We start from the raw sequence: 21,612 nt of genomic DNA, 5'->3' as shown, positions 1-21,612 counted from the left end.
AATGGGGTACCTCTACATTCTAGGTGCTTAGCTTAGAATTATGTGGCCATAACTGTTTCTGGGTTTTATCTACCCTGGGAGAACATAATTCAAGATGTTAGCAGTGGAAGGTGAGGGCTATCTATGCCTTTTTCAGCCAAGATCCCAAATCTTGTCTTGCCATCGGCAGCCTCCTATTTAAACAGAGTGTCAGATTAATGTGTGGTCAATAGCACAATAAAGATGTCACAGTATTTAAAGGGAAGTGTAGCCATGGCTTTAATCAACTCTGTAGAGATTCCATTGATTCTACCAATCCAACTAGTCCTTTGAATAGCATCCAATTTGGTAATAAAATGCTTGGCAGAGCTATCAAAATAGTTATAAAGAAGAAATCTCAGTGGTAGGATGCTGTTCTGTAATATACAGCTCCCAGGAATCAAGGAACATTTATCATACAAAAGCTCTCATCCAAAATTCTTCAACTTTTTCTTTCATGGTTAGGTATCGAAAATGAATACCCTTCCGAATTTGCCAGCTGAGTTTCTTCAGGTCAGAAATACTTAATCTGTAGCAGAGTGTCTGAAAGGACGAGAAGGAGCCTCTAGATTTTGTAACAAATCAAAGCATTTGCAATTTTTAGGAAGTCTAAGCATTCCTCTTTGATTTGTAAGATCACGCTATTGGTGGTACCATCAGTCTCAGGAAGGCAGAGCAGGCCCGCACGGTTTATGAAATAAAAGCATAGTTCCAAAAAGCTACAAACAGGATTGTGTAAATTTCAAACAATCTTTTAAAACTCTCCTAATGGCACAAAATGCAAATGTGAGCACCAGCACCTCTGCTACTCACCACTGTGAATTCGCAGGTGTTCTTTTAGATGGTGTTTATATTTGAAAGCCTTGCCGCACTCTGTGCATTTGAACTTGCGATTACCTGCTCCTTGGGTCAGCATTTGGTGCTATAAAAGGAGAAAGACTGACATCAGTTTTGTGCAGGAGGAACAAAGGAAATTTGTTACAAATATTTTTAAAAGGCCTCTATTTTTCAGACAGGCCAAAAGGTTTGAGTGCATGTTTATTTATTTGCCCAGTCTTTCAGAGTTGCAATAAAAGTGATAATGTTGGCAATAAAATTGGAACAAATAAAAAAAAAAAAAGGGCTTTCACATGCGCATCCAACACTTGCTTTAGAATTATCTCTGTAGTCTCTTTTCCGAAATGTTTCTTTGAGCCTTTGGAGATGAGAAAGTATAATTGTAAAGATGTTTGTGGTTCTCTGTGTTTATGGCACATTTTAAAATCTGAAGATTCCCTGTTGGGATGTAACCGTTTTGTCAAGGAAATAAATAAATATTACCCTGAAAATTCTAAACAGCCTCCCCCAAAACTCCCCATGCAAAGAACTAATTTTATCAAATTTTCTGTATCAGGGTAAAAGTGTATCTCATACTGAAGCAATATCAATTTTAAAGAAGAAAAAAAAAAGCACACATACACAAACAAAAAAATTCTTGACTATAAATATTTCATTACACGATAAGCATGTTTAAATATCCCATTCACTGTGCTAGCAGCAAATGTAAACCCTGTTTTTCCTGATGTGCTGCATATCAGATTTGATTCATTATCAAATGTAAGAGACAACATCTTGGGTTATAGCTGCTTGAGCAGTTTTATCACAGGCCAGTAGGAAAGACTTCAACGACTTTTCATTTTCCTTTTTAGTAGTGTGCTAGGGAGTAGGGACAAAAAAGAAGAAAAGTTTGCTGAAAAGACAAGTTAAAAGCAGCAAAGATATAATCAAACACAGCTGACCTTTTTGAACAAGGGAAAAAAAGCTCTGTGACTTAGAATTCTAAAAAAAAAAAAAAAAAAAAAAAATACAGTCATCCACTCTGGATGCTCAAGGTAGGAGGTCAGCCTTTTTCAAGCAGCAATGACACAAAAGCCTTTTGCAAAAAGACAGCACAGAAACGGTATGACAACTGCTAGGGTGTGCTGAATCTTCCCACATTCCTAGTGAGACAGATGGTGTTACATGGGACACAGGGAGGTTTGTTCAAACAGCAGCAACCTTCAAAGATCAAGCGGAGCCCAGCCCGCCGAGCGCCATTGAGGGACCAGCGCTCATATGTTGCTGAGTTGCATAAACAAACAGCAACAGCTGCTTTGTCTCCCCCCACAGCCCTCAGAGGACTACTATAAACTTTAGTTGTGCCACTGTTAATATGATACAATCATTTTAATTTACTAATTGTAAATGCCATGAGCAAATGAGGGGACTTTTCAACACCAAAGCTACCATTCATAATGCGCCAACACAATCACACTTCTGCATGTGAAATTTAAAGCAGTTATGCTAGATAAATATCTAGGCACTTTTTTTTTTCCTAGAGATTTTGTGCATATAAGCAAGGGGAGATAAACTGTTACATAAGTGTAACTATGCAAGCATAGTTTTTGTAACTGAACTTTGAAAAACGTTCAGGTGACAAGCCCAATCAGCTATAAATGGAATGATTTTCATGAGCTGTTCTTTTACAATAGTAAAATTCCATAATATAGTATCATCACCATTTCTTGATTGTGTTTGATTATCCTCATTTTCCTTATTCAAAGAAAATAATGCCCACAAGAAAAAAGCAATGTAAGAATTTTATAGAATATCCTGCTTAATAATTTTTAAAACAGATATGGTAGCAAGGCTTATATGGGAGGATTCCAGATCTGTAAGGCCAGTTACTGGGACTTCAGGCACACCATTTCTGTTGCCATTGAAACACATAATATCAATCTGCAGTCAATTCTCCTAGGAGAACAGAGAGAGCAGTTTTGCCACAACATGTAGGGGACCCTGTTGGGACCCACGTAAGGGACGAATCAATCGTATTCCACCACTTTAAGGATTTAAGAGGCTGTGCTTACCTGTTCAAGATAGAGTTTTTATTTTTAACACAAACAAGTCAACAGAGGCGGAGTGATCTTAACATTTAGCCACAGACAAACGAATCAAAAGGGATCATTTTAAATACACGCCCAATATTTCAGTATTCATCAGTTTATTTTATATATGTGTGTAATATGCCTTTTGATTTTTTTAAACACTTCATTAGATTTCATAAACTAGTAGCAGCTTCTAAAAATACTCTAAGTAATTGAAGGTGTTGTGTGACAAACGAAAGAAATGCACACTTCTTTTACTATGACTTAGATCCCATATGAAAAAAATTTTTTCCTAGTAAAAGTAGGTGAAAAATGGAATTAAAATTGCTGAGATGTTTAACAATGTATAATTAAAATGCTACAATTTCATTCACTTTTTGTGGAACATAAAAATGAAACTAAAGTCAAGTTAAAGTGCAAATAAAATTTCTAAATTAGAAATTAACACACTCATTCGATCGTGAACATAAGACTATTAAATCATATTAGAAGAGACCATCAAAAAATCATTTAGACCTCAATTAAAGCTATTACCATTAAAAGATCTGCATCTTCAAAATGCCATGAAAAATTAATAATGATTGCCAATCAAAGCAATATCGTTTCTCTAAGGGGTTATTATAGAAAGAAATCACTTAAAACCAACCCCCCACCTGATCTGTCCCTGGCTTGTGCGTCACCATATGCCGCTCGAGCTGGGTGCGGTAGGCAAACGTGTAGCTGCAAAGAGGGCAGGAAAAGTTCTCTTCATTCTTCTCGTGGCGGTACTTGATGTGCTCCTTCAGTGACGTCAAGCGCTTGTAGCCCCGGTCGCAGTAGGGGCAGGTCAGCAGTTGGGCAAAAGCATCTGGAGTTCCAGGTGGCAGGTCTGTAGCCGAGAGACGAGAGGGAGAGAAGCAGGCCAAAAGGTCAGTAAATCAATGGCAGCTAATGGGCTGCCTGCCCGGGATGGTCTGACAAGAATCCCTGCAATCTGCTCGGCCAGAGCACCATCGCCGCCCTCGGCCTGGGCGCGCACCGGGCCCCTCGCACACCCGGCGCAGACGTGTCGGAATCAGCTCACACTGCGCTGGGAAGTTAATTAATTACGGAGCGCTTTTGGGGGGAAATTTAAACAGCTGATGAAGGAGGAAATTCTCTTTAGGCGACTGACAGTTCGGAGTAAAACCTTTGGTCACATGGGACTCGGGGATTCACAGCGTGGGAGAGCTTTTCAGGTGTCAGAAGAAGAAGAAGGGCAGGGTCACTGTTGCTAAACTTTTGCTTTTCTTTCTTTCTTTTTTTTTTTTTTTTTTTGTGTTCCTCCAAAGTGAAATATCTCAGAAACCTAGGAATCAATTCCGATATTTTTATCTCTTAGGAATAGGCTCTAATTGTTCTTGTTCTTTATTGGATGTACAAATGACACAAATTTGCTGACAAAAAAAATTTCACAATACCCTAAAATTACAGTTCTAATCTTTGCTCATGAAATTCCATGCCTCTGCAGCTGTTCTTCAAATTTTAAGGTAAACACCCAGGCATGTAGTGCATTTGTAATTGTAACAGCTGCAGAGGTCAGCGTAGTGGCTAAAAATGAATTACAGCCTCACCATTTTCTTCCTGCCCATTGGCCTCTGGCGTGCCGAGGCGAGACAGCTCCTCAGGGGCTTCTGGGTAAATAATGGCCGTGTCACTGCGCTGAAGGTACTCCTCGATGCTGACTGCGTGGCCGTCGCGTTCCTCCAGTTTTCTTTTGGCAAAGTATTCCTCAAAGTCTGATGTGCAATTTGCATTCTTGACTGAAATCACAAAAGGAGAAGAAGCGTCTTTGCAGGGCCTTCTTCGTGGGTAGCCCAAGCCTACGCACATCACGGTTACTACGAAACGTTGACTTGCAAAAAAGACCACACACACCTAATTTATTTGTAAGAAGTGTGGCAGGTGACCGGTTATTGATCGAATAATACATGCAAAAAAAAAAAAAAAAAGACACTTTGCTTTAAGTGAAATAGGCACATTTTTTTTCCCTCCTTCCTGGAATACTAGTCTGCATAATTCACAAAGAGTGAAAGACATTTTTCAAATTTTTTTAGGGAAAATTAAAAAAAAAAAGAAAACAGAACTACATTCTAAGACCCATAACATGAGAGATAATATGAGCTCAAAGCTACTATAACAGTCTATATAAAACTTCCTCTTCTTTTGAGAAAGGTATATTTAATTTTTTATTGTCCACTAAACTTAAAGTGCTTAACCACAGATACATCCTGTTGCTAAATATAAGCTTTTAACCTTCCACTCTCTGAACATCACAGGTGGCCAGGACTACACAGTCTGACACAGATGTGAAAGGACAGATATTCCTAGAGAGATAATAATGGGACTTTGTTAAAGAGTCATGGGATGTGGCACTTTATCTTTCCTTATCAGTATTTTTTAAAGCTGCCTGAAAATAAAATGAAGCTCACAATCAGAAGTAAAATAAAATGAACAGAGATGCTTAATAAAAGCAAAAGAAACAGCTATTGTGCTGTGTGATTTTGAAGATTTGTAACTTTTGTAATTATGACTCCATTCCCATGAATTGGATAATAGTTGTAAATCAACTGCAGCAACTGTGTCACAAGACTTTGTATATTTGAAACTTCTAGATATGTTTCTGCAATAAATTGTGGCTTAAATACCCTAAATAAAAAGTTTCATGCATAAGCCAGTGTTGGGAGTGTGGCTGGTATGGTAGTATCCACCCTAAGTAGGTAGATGAAAGTCATTTGCTAGTATAATTAGGGGGTGGAGCCCTACTTTCATAGTTTCTGAGAGCAGTTAAGCTTCGTTCACCCTATATTCCCCACCTCACCTTCTCTGCCATATAAGATATTAAAGTATTTGCCATACTAATTATCTCTGACAGTTTGTGGCAGGATGATGTTTGAGCTACTCAATGTTTATTTTTATTTCATTTTTATTGGTGCCTTCACTGTTACAGACTTGTGGATTATAGATGCAAAGAACAGAAAGTGGGAAGGGCTTGATTTGATAAGCAAAAAACAGATTCATTTTCATCCTGCAGGAAGACATGAGAACAATCAGTATAACTGACATTTTCTCAAAAATAAAAACAATGTTACAAACTCACATGTATATTACTCAAGGAAGTTGTGTGGTCCTACGAAGGGGGGGGGGGGTGGAACCTGATGGAGTCTAGAAGATCAGGAAAACTTTAATTGAGAAAGCATGAAGTCAACTAACTTTAGAAGCTGGGGAAGAGCAGCACATACAAGGAGGCTGGAAAGAGCATGCTGAGTATCACTATCTAAAAAGACAGTGCTGAGTGCAGACAGCAAAAGGGAAGCAATATGATGTGAGGGTAGAGAGGCAGGCAGGAACCAGAACATGTGGTGTGTGGTAGCCCTGTTAAGGATTTGAGTTTTATTCTAAGAGAAACAGGAAGCCCCTGAAGGGTATTAAGCAAGGAGATGATTGGATGAAGTTGTGAATTATCTGCATTTTTATTTTTTTCATTTTTTAAAAAAACATTCATTTATTTCTTTTGAGAGAGGGAGCGTGCACGAACAGGGGAGGGGCAGAGAGGGACAGAGAGAGAGAGAATCCTAAGCGAGGATCCATGCTGACAGTGCAGAGCCAGATGCAGGGCTTGAAGTCACACACTATAAGATCATGAACTGAGCCCAAGTCGGAGGCTTAACCAACTGAGCCACCGAGGCACCCCTTATCTGCATTTTTATTTTATTTTTTTATGTTTTTTTATTTATTTTTGAGAGAGAGAGAAAGAGAGAGAAGGCACAGAGGATCTGAAGCAGGTTCTGCACTGACAGCAGAGAGCCTGATGTGGGGCTCAAACTCACAGAACCGGAAGATCGTGACCTTAGCTGAAGTCAGAGGCATAACCGACAAAGCCACCCAGGCTCTCCCTCCCCCCATCTACATATTTAAATGACAACTCTAGCTACGTAGTATGGTGGGGATTTCAGAAAGAGAAAAGTGGATTCTGGGAAACCAGTTTGGAGTCTTGTCATAAAACAGGCAAAGATAAAAGTTAAGGAATTGGTGATGGAGACTATGAGAAGTGGCTAGACTTGAGAGATACTTAAATAAAAACACTAGGCTTGGGGGAAGGATTGGGTGTACTAAGGAGGGAGAGGCTAAGATCTTTCCTTAGGTTCAAGCTTTCCAATTTGATGGATGATAGGTGACAGTCACCAAAGCAGAGAACACCAGAATTCTAAAAACACTTGAAACTATGAACTAAAACCTTGTACCAAATAAAAGAAAACTGGAGAGCATCACACTTTGTAAACTATTAAACTGAGTGCTAACGATCCTGACTAGTATGACCTCTTTTGCACTCCAGGTTTTAACAAGTTGACCAAGAGCAACAGTCTGATTCCAACACCCATATTTCCTTCAAATACAGGTTTGGAATGTGTAATAGTAGATTATGATTTTATATCTCAAAAGTTGTTTAAATCTTTTTTTAGAATCTTAAATATGTATGTATTTATTTCTTAAGATGTTATTTGTAAGTAATCTGTACACCCAACATGAGACTTGACCTCACAAGCCCAAGATCAAGAGTTGCATGCTCTACTGACTCAACCAGCCAAGTACCCCCAAGTCTTAAATCTTTGAAAAGAATATGAACATCGATTCAGATCAATTTTCCATGGGTATACTCGTGATACCATAGATGCTTTCCAAATGGTATTTATTGGTAGTGAATGTCATTCAACTTGCACCATTAAGTCTCTAGAGGGTACGAAGAAACGACAACTTGCACAAACTCTTTGTTCATTGTTTTGGATCATCGAAGTGACTTTACATCTATCAAAAATCACCTTTTGTTTGTAAGGGCAAGAAAAGATAAGGGGGACAAAATGGTGGATCAAAGATGAACCACTTTTGAGCAACTTGACTGATTTGACCAGGGACTGACTTCTTTTTCAGCACTGTGGCAGTAGGAAATAATATAGCAGCTCCTTTCTAAACCCAGACCTATTAGAATGTTGTCAAATGTTTAAGGCATGACTTACTTAAGCTTTTCAAGAACACTGTCCTACTTGACAATCGTTAGTGAAGCCTAGTAAACATGGATGGATGGACATTTTAACATCCTAATTTTATCTTGATATTTCAGCAACTATTGGAATTATCTGGCTATCTTTTCATGAATTTTCATTTGCATATGAATGTTTCCATCAGAAATGTAACCAAATGCAAATGCAATCGGATTTGCATTAATAGCCTTTTGGCTTAAACAGGAGGAAAATTCAGATTTTTCTGGATAGGCAAACTAAACTGCATCTAGAAGCACTACTAGTGTTTGGAGAGGCAATTCACTTGTTAGATCAAATTTGGGTATGCTAGGTTTCAGTGTCACATGGGATTGGGACAAAGACATCAAATCATATTCTCTCCTTAAGGATCATCTTTGATCATCTTTGTATCCTGAGCTTTGAGCATATTGCCTAGAAATTAGTAGGCTCTCAAGAATCATTTATGGAATGAATGTGGAATAAATTACGTGCTTAACATTAGTCTTGGTGTAGAAGTCTTCTAATAAAAGGAAGCATAAGATAAGATACCCACAGTTGAGCTAGGAATTCAGACCTGCTATTCAGGCAATTGTAGAACAATTATGGAATAAACTGTTTAGTGATGGCCATAAATATTTGCAAGAATTCAAAAGGGTTCAGTTGACTATTCAAAAAGAATTTAATGAAGAAGATAGCACTCCATCATTTAAATCTATTTGCTACATCAAGATTTTGTTCATGCGGTATAGGTATGCTATTACCTATATATGTCATGTGTCTAGAGTCAAGTGGTCTAGATTCTAGACTTCCATGAACTAGTCTAGGTCTAACCAACACAGGTATAATGTGGTTTTCCCTTGGTGTTGCTATGGGTACTTGAAACATATGGTTTTCCCGTTCAGTACCACAACATTTTCCTTTGCCTGGCATCGGCCCCCATATTCTCTACTGTCAAACTTTATGGTACCCAAGGGAGCTGCCATGTTAGTGCATGATTCTGCTCCCCTAGCTACAATGGCTTAATCTGCACCTAAAATGAACTTATTTTAGTTCTCCATTCTCCAGGCCAAACTGTTGATTGGTTCAGGGGTAGCCAATGGATCCAACTGAGTCAGTAAATCATTTGCTTATGATTTTAGGACTTTGTTCCAAAGAGAGAATCAAGAGAATTTATTTCCCTCAAGTAACTGCCGCTATAAGACGTAGAACAAAGGAATCGATATATCTCATTGTAAAGTAAGAAGATTTATGAAGAAAGAGACTGAAGCAGGTATACAAAGAAAAGCAAAGACAAGATGGCAAGTCCTGATAGTACATTTCTAGCTATATTTGCTCCTGAGGCCAAGCTGTAACTGTGTCCTTCCAGTGGCTCTGTTGTCAATCCTCTTTAGATTCTGTGAGTTGAAAAACTCCCCTTTCTACTTTAGACTATATGTGTTTCAGTCTCTAAGATCCAAAATCACCCCACTTGTTATATTTGAACAAACAATGGGATTAATTTTTGGTTACTTTCAAACTTGTTGAGAAGGATAAAGTTTTGGTTGTATACAGAAGTTTACATTTTTGGTTTTTACAAAGATTTTGTAATACTGTATAGTGGACATAGGAATGAGGTAGAAAATTCACTAGAAAGTTACAGAATTCCCCACTGCATTTTCTGTTGTAAAATCAGCTTCCTTTTCCCTTTTTTTTTTTTTTTTTTTCTTTCTGTAATCCTCTTTACTCCTTGGTCTCCTTGGAAGAACTGCCAAAACACACTGACAAAGGATATTTGCATGATATTTATGATCAAACCATAACAAAAATTCACAAGAAACCTCAAGTGATTTCTTCCCATACCTTCTCCAGAGATTTTGCATTTAGTCTTAAAATTTATCCTAATGTCTTGCAAATATTTCAACCTCCCCTAAGGTCAGGTAAACTTTTCTCTATCCAAAAAAAACCAAAAACCAAAACAATGCATTAATTAAAAATGTTTCTTCATCACCACGTGTATTTTAGTATTGTTAGGATGAATTTCTAGGTCACTTCAAGTTAGAAAAGCCTCACATTTCTTGTCAGTATGTTGTTCACCCTTACAAATGTTGCTTTTAAAAAATATTTTTCATTTTATTTATTTTAGAGGGAGAGAGAGAATGTGCAAGTAGGGGAGAGGGACAGAGGGGGAGAGAGAGAGAGAGAAAGAGAGAGAGAGAGAGAGAGAGAGAGAGAGAGAGAATCCCAAGCAAGCTCCACACTTAGAGCAGAGTCTGACACTGGGCTCGATCCCACGACCCTGGGATCATGACCTGAGCCAAAATCAAGAGTAGGACCCTTAACCGACTGAGCCACCCAGGTGCCCCACTAATATTGCTTATTAATGATACTTGCATAAATACTTTTATGTCTATCTTAGATATTGATATTTTTAGATAATGATAAATATAAATATGGATTGACTTTTAAAGTTATTCCTTAAAAAATCAAGTGATGTTGACAGAACTCTAAATAAAAGAGATATATTGGTCTTCAAATCAGTCACCTCCCATAATTGAGTTTTTAGGACACTTTCTCAAAGATACTTAAAAGCGAGGTTTGCTTAGTGTTTACAAATAGTTAAATCATAAATACTTATTCCTTCTCTTTTACTGTTTCCCTCTTTACTTCCATCCTTTTGCCATTTATTTTCTTTATTTGTAATGAGCATGTGTTCATGTACTCTATTATAACTGATCTAGTACCCCACATGTTTTCAATTTTCATTAAAAAACTGAAGAAATATGTTTGAATATTATGCTAAGCCATTTTAATGAACATAAAATGAATAAGTAATTCTTTTGGAAAAGAAAACGTCTTGGAGGGTCGAGAAAAGCTGAAGTAAATACATGTAAGAGACCGAGTAGAATCATTCATCCATCCCATTGTTTAATAACTGTTTATTGAGTCCCTACTAATGCCAGAGAGTGGGCTTTGGGATGAGGATCCAATGGTGTTGATTGATAATTGCTTTCCTGCTTCTGTGATTCTCATATTTAGAGATATGTACATGAAATGCTTGTGGTTCTGCAATATACACATATAAACACATAAACATGTAACAGAGGATTGTGTGTGTGTGTGTATACTTCTCAGCAAAATGTAGAAATTATGTACATATCATATAATCTGATATTTACTCACTTCATATGTCAAGGTAAAGGGACCTGAAGAAGCAATCACAAATCTAGGTAACTGTGTTCATCATCTCTTAGAAAAATAGTCTCTTTACTAACATTTTAGAGGATAAGAAAACATGGAAAATTATTTTAAATTTAGTCTTCTCTATTGAATTTTTAAAGAAGCTCATACTCAGCATTCGTTGAGGTATATAAATTCTCATGGCTACCTTGTTTAAAGTTGACTAATTAATGAACATAAGCATTTTACCATTAAAAATGCATGTGTGCCTTTCTGTAGAAGGCTTCCAAAATACATATTGGCACCAGATATCTAAAAACAGCTGTGAGGGAAGAGGACGATCTTTTTCTCATCACACTGCTACACGGCAGGCAGCCCCACAGAGCCTCGACTGCTACAGAGGTGTGCGCAGAGACAGAGAAGGCTCCTTAAGAGCGACAAAGTTTTCTTTTCTTCTTGGGAATTAGCACAGCGTCTGGGTCCATCTCTCCGCGCCTCAATGGGAGCTCCCCAAGTGTAAGAACTTTAGGAGAGAGTGGCAGAAGGAATGGGGGTGGGGTGGGGATGAGATCTCTGCAGGATCAAATGTCTCCCTAAACAGCAGGAAGCAGCCCAGTCAGGGACACAGTCTAATTTCAAAGTGAGGTTTTATATTAAGGGATTGTGAACATCAAGATTTAGAGACTACTAACCTTGAGACAGTTTTGATTGCTATGTATTGGTACAGAATCCATGACTTTAAAGGAAAAAAAAATCTCAAGTAAGTTCAAGTGTATTGACTTTTCACATTACTGTGTAATCTAAAATTTTGGACTTGGTATATTACTGAAAAGATTCTTAGACTCTGTTATGATATGTTAGAGGGGTTTGTAAAGTAAGGTGTCTTGCCCAGCAAATCCGCACTCTTTTTATATGCTTTTTGTAGAGACACACAACAACTGAGGGTGTTCTAGGACACTGGTTTTCACAATGTGGTCTCCAGGCCAGCAGCATCGGCATTACCTGGGAGCTTGTTCAAAACAGAATCAGCAGTCTGTGTTTTGACAAGCCCTTCAGGGGGTTCTGATGCACGCCCAGTTTAAGAATCATTGCCCTGGGAATTCAATTATCTGCATCACCCAGGTAAAGAAGGTATTCAGTAACATGGTTTTGGGAAGTAGCTCAGAATTAGTCCCATATCATGTGGCCTTCCTGAGGATCTCTACCTGAATTTATAACCTCTTTCTGCACTTACTAAACATCATCTTCATATCTCAATCGCTGACCTTATCACATTACATTGTAACCCTTCGTTGACCTGCGGCAGACTGTGTTTTATTCAACTTTGTACCACGAGTGCCTGGTACATTGCCTGGCACACAGCTAATGCTCAATAACTGTCCGATTGGACCAGGTTCACGGTCCCTGGGCAACCCATTTTGGCTCAGCAACTTGTGATTTTTAATCTCAGTATCTTCATCTGTGAAATGAGCTGGTATATGCTTTCTGGGGTATCCTTGAAGTTTCAGAATTCCATACTTTCAATTAATTAATTGCCCTATCAATTTGCTTTTTTATTCACTGGCTAGGCCTAAAGAGGTTCATCTATATTCTTTTCAATTAAAAACTCAAAGCAACATAGCTTTCTGATGAAGGCAGCATATACACAGATTAAGATTTTGGAGGTGACTAGAAACCATTGACAGCTTCACAAGGAAAACAGTGCTTATTAAATGTTTGTGGAATGAATGAAGGAGTCACTCAAGAAGCTTGGGCTATCAGTTATTTCTTGTGGGAACCCTTGCTGTTAAGTGGAGATAGCTGCTGCTAATCACAAACAAAGCTAATAAAACCACAGCATTCATCAGCCAGGAGGTATACACTGATTACAGTCTGAACATGGCCCTCCTGTCTAACCAAGTGCTACATCTGTTTTTCTGTCCTCGAAACCTCTCTTTTTCTCTACTGTATTTACTTATTTTTTTATTTTTTTATTAATTTATTTTTAATGTTTATTTACAATTTTGAGAGAGAGAGAGAGAGAAAGACAGAGAGCGAATGGGGCAGGGGCAGAGAGAGAGGGAGACACAGAATCCGAAGCAGGCTCCAGGCTCTGAGCTGTCAGCACAGAGCCCGATGCGGGGCTCAAACCCACGAATTGTGACATCATGACCTGAGCTGAAGTTGGACGCTCAACGGACGGAGCCATCCCGGTGCCCCTCTCTAGTTTATTTTTAAAAACTTATTGTACGGAGTGAACTAAAAATCTTCAAATGAGGATTTTCATGACATACCTGATGACAAAACTCCTCCAACACATAAGAGTGTGACAGATATTATAAACAACAAGAAAACGACATGCTTTATAATAGTATGGTTCCCTCCTTTGAGTATTTAGGTGTCAATTGAATGATCTCATAAACTGATCTTGCACAATTGAGTAACACTACACATCCACTCAACTCTTGCTGAGAAATAACTTATGATCAAACTTGTGTGGCTTCTGTTCCCCACATAATAAAGATAGCTAATTTAAAGTGTTTAATTTAGGGGCACTTGGCTGGCTCAGTTGTTGGAGCGTGCGACTCTTGATCTCGGGGTTGTGAGTTCAAGCCCTGTGTTGGGTCTAGAGATTACTTAAATACATTTTTAAAAAGATTAAAAAATATTTTAAAAGTTCAAGGATTTAATTTACACTCCATGTAAAAATAATATGAGGAAATTGGAAGTTATTAAACCTAGAGGATAATAATGGTACAGAAAATTTCGTACTCTTTTTCCCACTTTCTTCTATGAGAATGATGTGATGCACAGAATTTGTATTTAAAGAGGCCAAACCACTTGCCAGCCTCCTAACCTTATCATTAATATCACCATTTTAGGAGAGTTATACCTTGACACGTGGTGTTTCTTGCTTAGGCGAGATTTTCAATCTAGGTCTAGAGTCTTTCACTGCTCTGGAGACCCCTCAGAACTCAGAAGAATCTGGTAAACCTGGACATAGCTGGCATTTCTTAGTGGTGGTGAATCCCTGATCCCACCCCTTCCCATTCTGGCTTATACTCTGCTATTATCCTAATGCATTTTGTGAGCTATATGCAGGACTAATTACACTACATAATTTGTGGGGCCCAATGCACAATGACAACAGCAGAACATTAAACCAAAGTCAAAGCCCTTCCAAATGTAGGGCCCTGGGTATAATACCATGAGGCAGGACCATCCCCTTCCCATGCCAACTAGCTCAGCCGGTGCTTTGTTTTCTTTGTTGATGCTTCCCAGCAAAAATTCATCAGAAGAAAGGGTATGGTGGGGTGGAGTCCAAAATTTCTAGTCTAATTTCCTCCTTTAACAGATGATACAACTAAGGTATAGATGAGGCTTATGATTCATAGAAAGTTAGACAAATAATTTCTGGAAGAGCTTGATGGAGCATTCATGTATCCTGACTCTTAACCCATTACTCTTTCCACTGTATCATAGTGACTCAGTATGAGAGAAAGAGAGAATGAGTGAGAGAGAAACCCATCTTTTAAGTTCTTCATTATGCCTAACTGATTTGACATGATTTGAAGAGGTCCTAGATGCTGACAACATTGCCGGCATTATAAATAGTTCTAAATGACAACATTATAACACCATAAAATTAGTATGGGGGAAAGCCATGGTGAATGCTGACTTCAATATAAATAAAAGATGAAATTTTAAACTTTTTCCCTTCATGTTCTTGCGCTTCTGAATCCTATACACTTGTTTCATTCCCTACCCCCCACCCCACCCCACTGGGCAATCCACATCCAAGTCTATTGGGGTAAAGAGAAAACATCATAAAAATTCTTCAAATTCTCTAATCAAGATGCTTACTTACAATTTCCATTTAATACTTAAGGATTTTGTTTTCCTACTTTAGATAGTCCTTATGTTTAATCGTGTTCCTAAAGGCACTCAGTATGGAATAACTTGATAGTAAATAAAGAATGTCTCAAGTTTGACTTAGGACTAGAGAAAAAAAAAAGACCAATCCTTTATTCATGGTTCATTTTGCTTTTCCATTCCACATATTACTTGTTTATCCCCCCACATGCTTAATGATACCCCCCTACGTGCGTTTCACTTCTTCAAATTACATGAAACTGTGTCATCCTGTCATAGTAATACCCCATCCCTCACAGACCTTTCCAGCACAGCCGCTCCTGCTGTCCTCTGTCAAAGCTCACAGAGCAAAGAGGATGGGTCAACACACTCCTCAATTCACATGGCCATTTCTAACCAATGTTCCTATGTTATTAATTTTCTGTCCGTTTGTTGGTTTTGCTCATTTATTCATTAATTCAACAAACAACCTGTCAACCATCAAGGTTGTATGAACACTGTGCCCATTTAGAGGGAATTTGGAGCAGAGCAAACTTAACCTCTACCCTCAAAAAACCTCCAGTTTGTAACTGCAGTTTTCTGAAGCTCTAAATCCATTTTTGCCATCATGGTTTAGGACGCTACTTGCATAGCTTAAGTAAGATGATACTTGTCCCCTGGTTGTATTTACCCCAGGCTGCCATTACTATCATTCTGGGAAACTTCATGGCTCAACAAATAGTCCAGGGAGATCCTGGCTTCGCAGGGCTTTGAGGCTCTTTAACAACAGGGATGGTCACACTTTGGTGTGGAGCTCATCCCGGGACGATTCTATCCCTACAAACCAGAAGATTTCAACCTTCTGCCCTTCCCCATCGTTCAGTTCCTCACTCCCTGGATGAAGGTCCTTCCTTGTGATGACCAGTATTCCTGTCCATTTCACCCAGTCTTCTTTTACTTGCCTCAGTTCACCTTGGAGCTTGAAATCATTTCCATCCCTGTCCCTTATTTTTGTGTCACTCTTGCCTTGCCAAGCGAAAATCCAGCCCCATTCTTGCCTAGAGTATCAAAAATGTCTAAAGAAACATAAATAATCATACAGACTTGTTTCAGTCCATGTTATCCAAATGGGATATTCTTTTATGATGGGAATTGAACCTCCATACACTGTCCACTGCAATTACTCTAAATTTCCATTCTTCAAGATTCCAACCCCACTCCCTTTCCTTACTGTCAATTGATCATCTCTTTTCCTACTTACCTCAAACAGTGCATGCAACCCATATGACGTGAATTCTCTGAACTACCCTTAAATTCGACCAGAATCTCTATAATCATTCTCCATTTTTCTTTTGAACCTACTGCTAAAAAAGATGTGCCTCTGCCCACAGCCAAGGCTACTCTCTAATGCTACTTCCTCATAACTACTGATAACTTACTCCATCCTTTACCCAGTCTCCTTTTACATTTTCAACTTTCTCCATGCTTCTCTTCTGCACAGAACCATGTTTAACAAGCCTTTCTCCTGACGAAAATGTTCTCTGAATTTTGTGGTCTTCTAAGGCTCTCTATCTTCATGTCTCCAATATTTGACCCTACACTGTCAAAAACCCTCTGCAATATTTAACACCTTTCACTCGAACCTACATAGCTTGTTGATTTCAAATAAAACATCTTAATCCACATATTGTTATAATATTAATAACAATAATAATGACGGCTAGCAATGACTGAACATTTATTATGTCTAACATTGTGCTAAGCACTTTACGCACATTTCTTATTCATCTACCATTGTTTTTTTCACCCAGTTGAAGGTAAGTCCTTAATGACAGTGACTATTCATTGTATTTTTCATGATGTCTAACAAAATGTCTTAGACTTCGTAGGGTCACCCTAAGTGACTATTGATCTGAATAGCTAATGAGGCTATTAATTATTTATTTATAAATTTTGCTTTCATGTCATTTTGATTTTTTAAAAAGATTTTATTTCTAAGTAATCTCTACATCCAACGTGGGGCTCCAACTTACAACCCCAAGATCAAGAGCTGCATGTTGTAACTGACTGAGCCAGCCAGGCACCCCAGGATTTGGCATTTCTTAAGAACACAAACTATGTCTTCTATTTACTTACAGTTTCTTTCTCAAACCTCAGTTCAAATTCTGCACACAACAAATACCCTGACGGAAAAGAATAAATGTAGGTATCTTAGTGGTTAACAAGTGACAAACATTTTATTACTTGTTTATTTGTTTGTCATTCAGGACAGGAAGAAGAACAACATATAATTCCTGATGCTAGTCAGTGATCAAGAAAAGTCTTTGACGGATTTCATCGTTATACACAAACATTGTACATCCTCTTCTACATTTAAGAAAGGATGCTAGATAAAGATGAAATGAGATAGAAGACTAAGCAATTCCTTCTTAAGCTTCATATTTTGACCTCAAATGCATTGTTGGAGCAGTGAAAAGACATCTTTCCTACAGCTTGTCTGCTTGGTTTTCTAAGCTGTCAAAGGAATTTAATGGGCAGAGGCTCTCAAAATTGACTGGTTAGTCCCTCCATTACAAATCTGTTAAATATTGCAATTTAGTTTTCTAGAGAAGAAGTTAGTGAGGAGCCAGTGTTATTGGGAGGTTCAGCATCCATTTATTTCTTAGGGAATAAAAATGGTTTAAAGCTTATCTGGAGATACAAACCAACTGGCAAAATAAGCAAATCAGGGTAAGCATCTAGTATATATTAGGCAGTGCACTAGGTACTTCAAAAATAATATACCATTTAGTTCCTACAGTGAGACTTTGTACATAGGGAATCATTGTTTCCACTTTACTGATGTAGAAATGAATTCTTTCCACTCAAGTTCATGTAAGTAGTAATCGGTAAAGACAAAATTCCAATGTTTATCTGACTGTAAACTAATCTGGAGCATCCCAGACCAACATTTACCTTTCATGGGTAAAAGCATTCCTATACTATCCTTAAAAGATTGGAAGCATGTTTAATGACTACAGTTAGAGTCAACACAGTTAGTTCTTGGACAGTAATTTTATTGTGTTATGTAAGATTAAGAATGGAGACCTAAATTGGCCTTACCCAGTTTCTAGATGGAAGGTGGTAAGGTGCTTTTCTTTTCCCAGCAAAGGAAGAAAAGGCACAGGTGGTTATTAATAGCCCTTTATAACTAGAGTACTAGATTGTCTGAATAAATGTAACTTACATTCAAAGAGGAAAACATCAGGGGCCTATTGGGTCTTGCTATGCACGTGGAACTGCGTTAATGCTAATGATCACCAAGCACCTAAGATACATCCTTGTTACTACTAGCACGTAGGCTTTATAATGCTCCTAAGTTTTTCCGTTTCTCTAATCTTCTTTGAAAATAGTGAGTTTTCCCCCCACATACTCTTGAAAATTCTACACAATAATTTTATTCTGAATTTGAATCTCCTTAAAATATGGAAGATGTAAGGTTCTTTACAAAAGGGTATTCTTCGTCTTATGTGTTAAAGCCTACAATTTTCTTTCATTTTTGAAACATTAAAACCAACGTAGAAATATTAAATGCAATATAGAAAGTTGTTAATATAAGTCAGGGTTTCCGGTGCTTCATGTTGTTATAAGTCAACTTTGCTGTGCTGCTAATCTAACTTGGTTGTAAAAAAAAAATAGTGACACCGTACATTGTTCTTCTTTGCCTTTAACAAGTTGATTTCAGGACTTGAATCCTGGTGTCACTATCTGAAGATACTGGACTTAATCCCCTCCACAAGGAATGTTTTCCCATATTGTGACTTCCTTTCTCAGAGTCCATTTCTTCTCCACCAAATATTCATTCATTCGTTTGTTCGTTCATTCGTTCATTCACTCATTTATTATGCCAGTCATAACGTGTACCATGTGTTCACTGATGTACTGGGCACTTTGAGGCAAACAGGGAATAGTCCTTTTCTTAAAGCAAATATTTTGGGGGCCTTTACTAAGGCTAATATATACATTATTTATTTAGTTACCTCAACAATCCTATGAGGTAGATGGCGTGATAATATACCCCCATTTTACAGCTCAAGAATTCTCTTGTCTTCATAAAATTAACTAGGCTAAATAGGTGCAAACATTAGAAAGGGGAACAATTCAACATGCTAGAATTACTGGTGTCCACTTGAGGGCTGTGGAATTTCAGAGAAGGAAGAGATTGATGTGGTTTGGGGTGTTTAAGAATGACCACATTATGCAAATGGAATGTGAACTGGCCCTGAAGAACAGAAGGGTAGGTAGAGTTTGGATAACTGGAGGAAAGGGAGCGAGAAATTAGGGTCTCAAGGAATAGCATGGGCAGAGATTCAGAGGTTGGTATAAATGTGATTCTCTGTTGATATTACCAAAAGATTTGGTCTGATGAGAATAGAACACTGTTGGTATGAAATGGATGGCACTTAATACTGGTCTGAAGAATGTGGGTTTTGTCCTTTGGGTACTAAGAAGCAATTAAGGATTCTAAGAAGGAAGTTTGACCAATGAGAAAAGGGTTATAGGATGAATGTGGACTGAGCAAATAGAGGAGGACATGAAGGATGGACACCAGTCAAATGTAACTGAATCTTTCTCATTTGGGAGATTGGAATAACGAGAGATGAAAATGTCTGGTTGGTTATTTCATGTCAGGTGTCAAAAATATGTCAACCTGGAAACCTGAAGGGGAAGTCCAAGCTTTGTTTGTCTCTCATTCACTCCCTCAATTTTTTTAAAAACTCTTTGTGACCTAGACCATTCTAGGATCTATAGCAAGAAAGTGACCAAAACTCCATTACCATTTCTGTCCTCAAGTAGCTTTTAATCTAGTGGGAAGAAACATACCTGCAGGTGACTAAGTATGAGAGAAAAATTAATACATTCTAAAAGAAGACCCTCAAAGGAAGGAGTAGTTAATCTTGAGTAGGAGACTATAAGATGGCTTCCTGGTAGAGGTGGCTTTTAAGAACGCAGATGATGCTGTCAGACTAAAAAGAATGAATGGCTTTCTACGTTGATGGAAAATCATAAGCAAAGGCAAAAGAGTATAAATGGTAAGCAGTCCTTCAGAACTGAAGCATATACCAGGAAGTAGTAGTAAAGCAAGATGGTGTTGGATCAAGAGGATATCAGTTCGACTCAAATGCCAACTCAGTCTGAAAGCAATGGAGAGCCACGCAAGGTTGAGTACGAAGTGGAGCGGGAGATGAGTTACCATTATTCACTTGCCCCGAATTAGGAAAATTCACTTGCCCAGAATTAGGAAAACAGCTTATTACTAACTTTGTTAGTGTGAAGAAAGAATTGAAGAAACTAGGAATTGAAATGGAGCTTCGTTAACAAGGTGTCATAATAGTTCTAAGGAAAGACGAGGATTTAAATCAGGGAAGTGAAAAAAAACGATGGGGAGAAATAAAAGTGATATATGATATTTATGATAGTAACCAATGACTAATTAGATAAAGCATGTAAGAGTCAAAGATGATACCATATTTTCTATCAGGGCAGCTCATCAGAGTGGTGAAAAAACATTCTGAAGTGAAAGGTTATGTCAGGTAATTTAGATTTTTTTCCGAATCTGCCATCAGTTAGCTATTTGGCACTTTTCACAGTTTCCTCAACTATCAAAATACAATTAAGAAACTGTTGTATAGTATAGCTTTCAATTTTAGAGTTCTGTGATTGAATTCAACTAAACTCCATTGCTTCTTGCAGCTTTAAACTCAGCAGAATATACGAGGATGAAGATACTTTTAGATTTTAAAGGACTATTCTATCCATCTATATGAACTTAATTAATTTCTGCTATTTAATAGATATGTAGAACTGAGAAGGAAATTCAGAGGTGTTTTCCTTGCTTTTAGTTGGGAATGAAATTTGTGTGTTGAATATTCAGAGAAAAGTACTAGACACATTATCTTTTTCTTTCCTTCAGAGCTTATTCCCATTAATAACAACACTTTTTATCAGAAACTTTGCTTAACCTGTTTAGAATGTATCTATTCCAGGGGTGCCTGGGTGACTCAGTTGGTTGAGTGGCCGACTCTTGATTTTGACTTGGGTCATGATCTCATGGTTTGTGAGTTCCAGCCCTGTGTTGGGCTCTGTGCTGACAGTGCGGAGCCTGCTTGAGATTCTGTCTTCCTCTCCCTCTACCCCTCCCTTCCCCACCCCCCCAATAAATAAACATTAAAAAAACGATCTATTCCAATATCTGTTGATTCTGCTTTGATTAGAAAAGAAAAATGGTTATCTGCTATCAAATTAATTCCATATTTATTCATTAAAAATATATTTATTGAGAGCCTGTTAATTTTAAGGCATTCCAAATATAGAGGACAAACTGGTGGTTACCAGAGGGGAGGTGGGTGGGTTGGTGGTTGGGTAAAATAAATGAGGATTAAGAGTGAACTTATTTTGATGAGCATTGAATAATGTATAGAATTGCTGAATCACTATATTGTACACCTGAAACTAATATAACCTTGTACATTAAGAAATAGATACAATAAATTTTGAAAAATTAAAAAATAAAATTGAAAAGTAAAGTTTAAAAAAATTTTAAGGCTCTCTTATAGGTAATGTGGTAGCCTAAGAAACAATCCATGCTCTTGGAGTTTGCAATCTAATTTGGAAAAGACAGCACA

General features: G+C 37.8%; 1 protein-coding gene across 5 annotated transcripts in view; it reads right to left on the bottom strand.

The window, feature by feature from the left end:
* ZEB2 (zinc finger E-box binding homeobox 2) overlaps positions 1–21,612 on the bottom strand; it is a 133,612-nt gene that overhangs the window by 14,919 nt on the left and 97,081 nt on the right. For all 5 annotated transcript variants that reach the window (XM_049616165.1, XM_049616166.1, XM_049616169.1 and 2 more), the window contains 3 exons: positions 4,517–4,705; positions 3,578–3,792; positions 832–940 (listed from right to left, as the gene is read on the bottom strand). In XM_049616165.1, the coding sequence (XP_049472122.1) occupies positions 832–940; positions 3,578–3,792; positions 4,517–4,705 (513 nt within the window). The remainder of the gene's footprint in view (positions 1–831; positions 941–3,577; positions 3,793–4,516; positions 4,706–21,612) is intronic.

This window comes from Panthera uncia, assembly GCF_023721935.1.
Source record: "Panthera uncia isolate 11264 chromosome C1 unlocalized genomic scaffold, Puncia_PCG_1.0 HiC_scaffold_3, whole genome shotgun sequence".
Classification (NCBI taxonomy): domain Eukaryota; kingdom Metazoa; phylum Chordata; class Mammalia; order Carnivora; family Felidae; genus Panthera; species Panthera uncia.
Note: the sequence above shows the minus strand (reverse complement) of the source record. Positions and strands in the feature narration are given on the sequence as shown.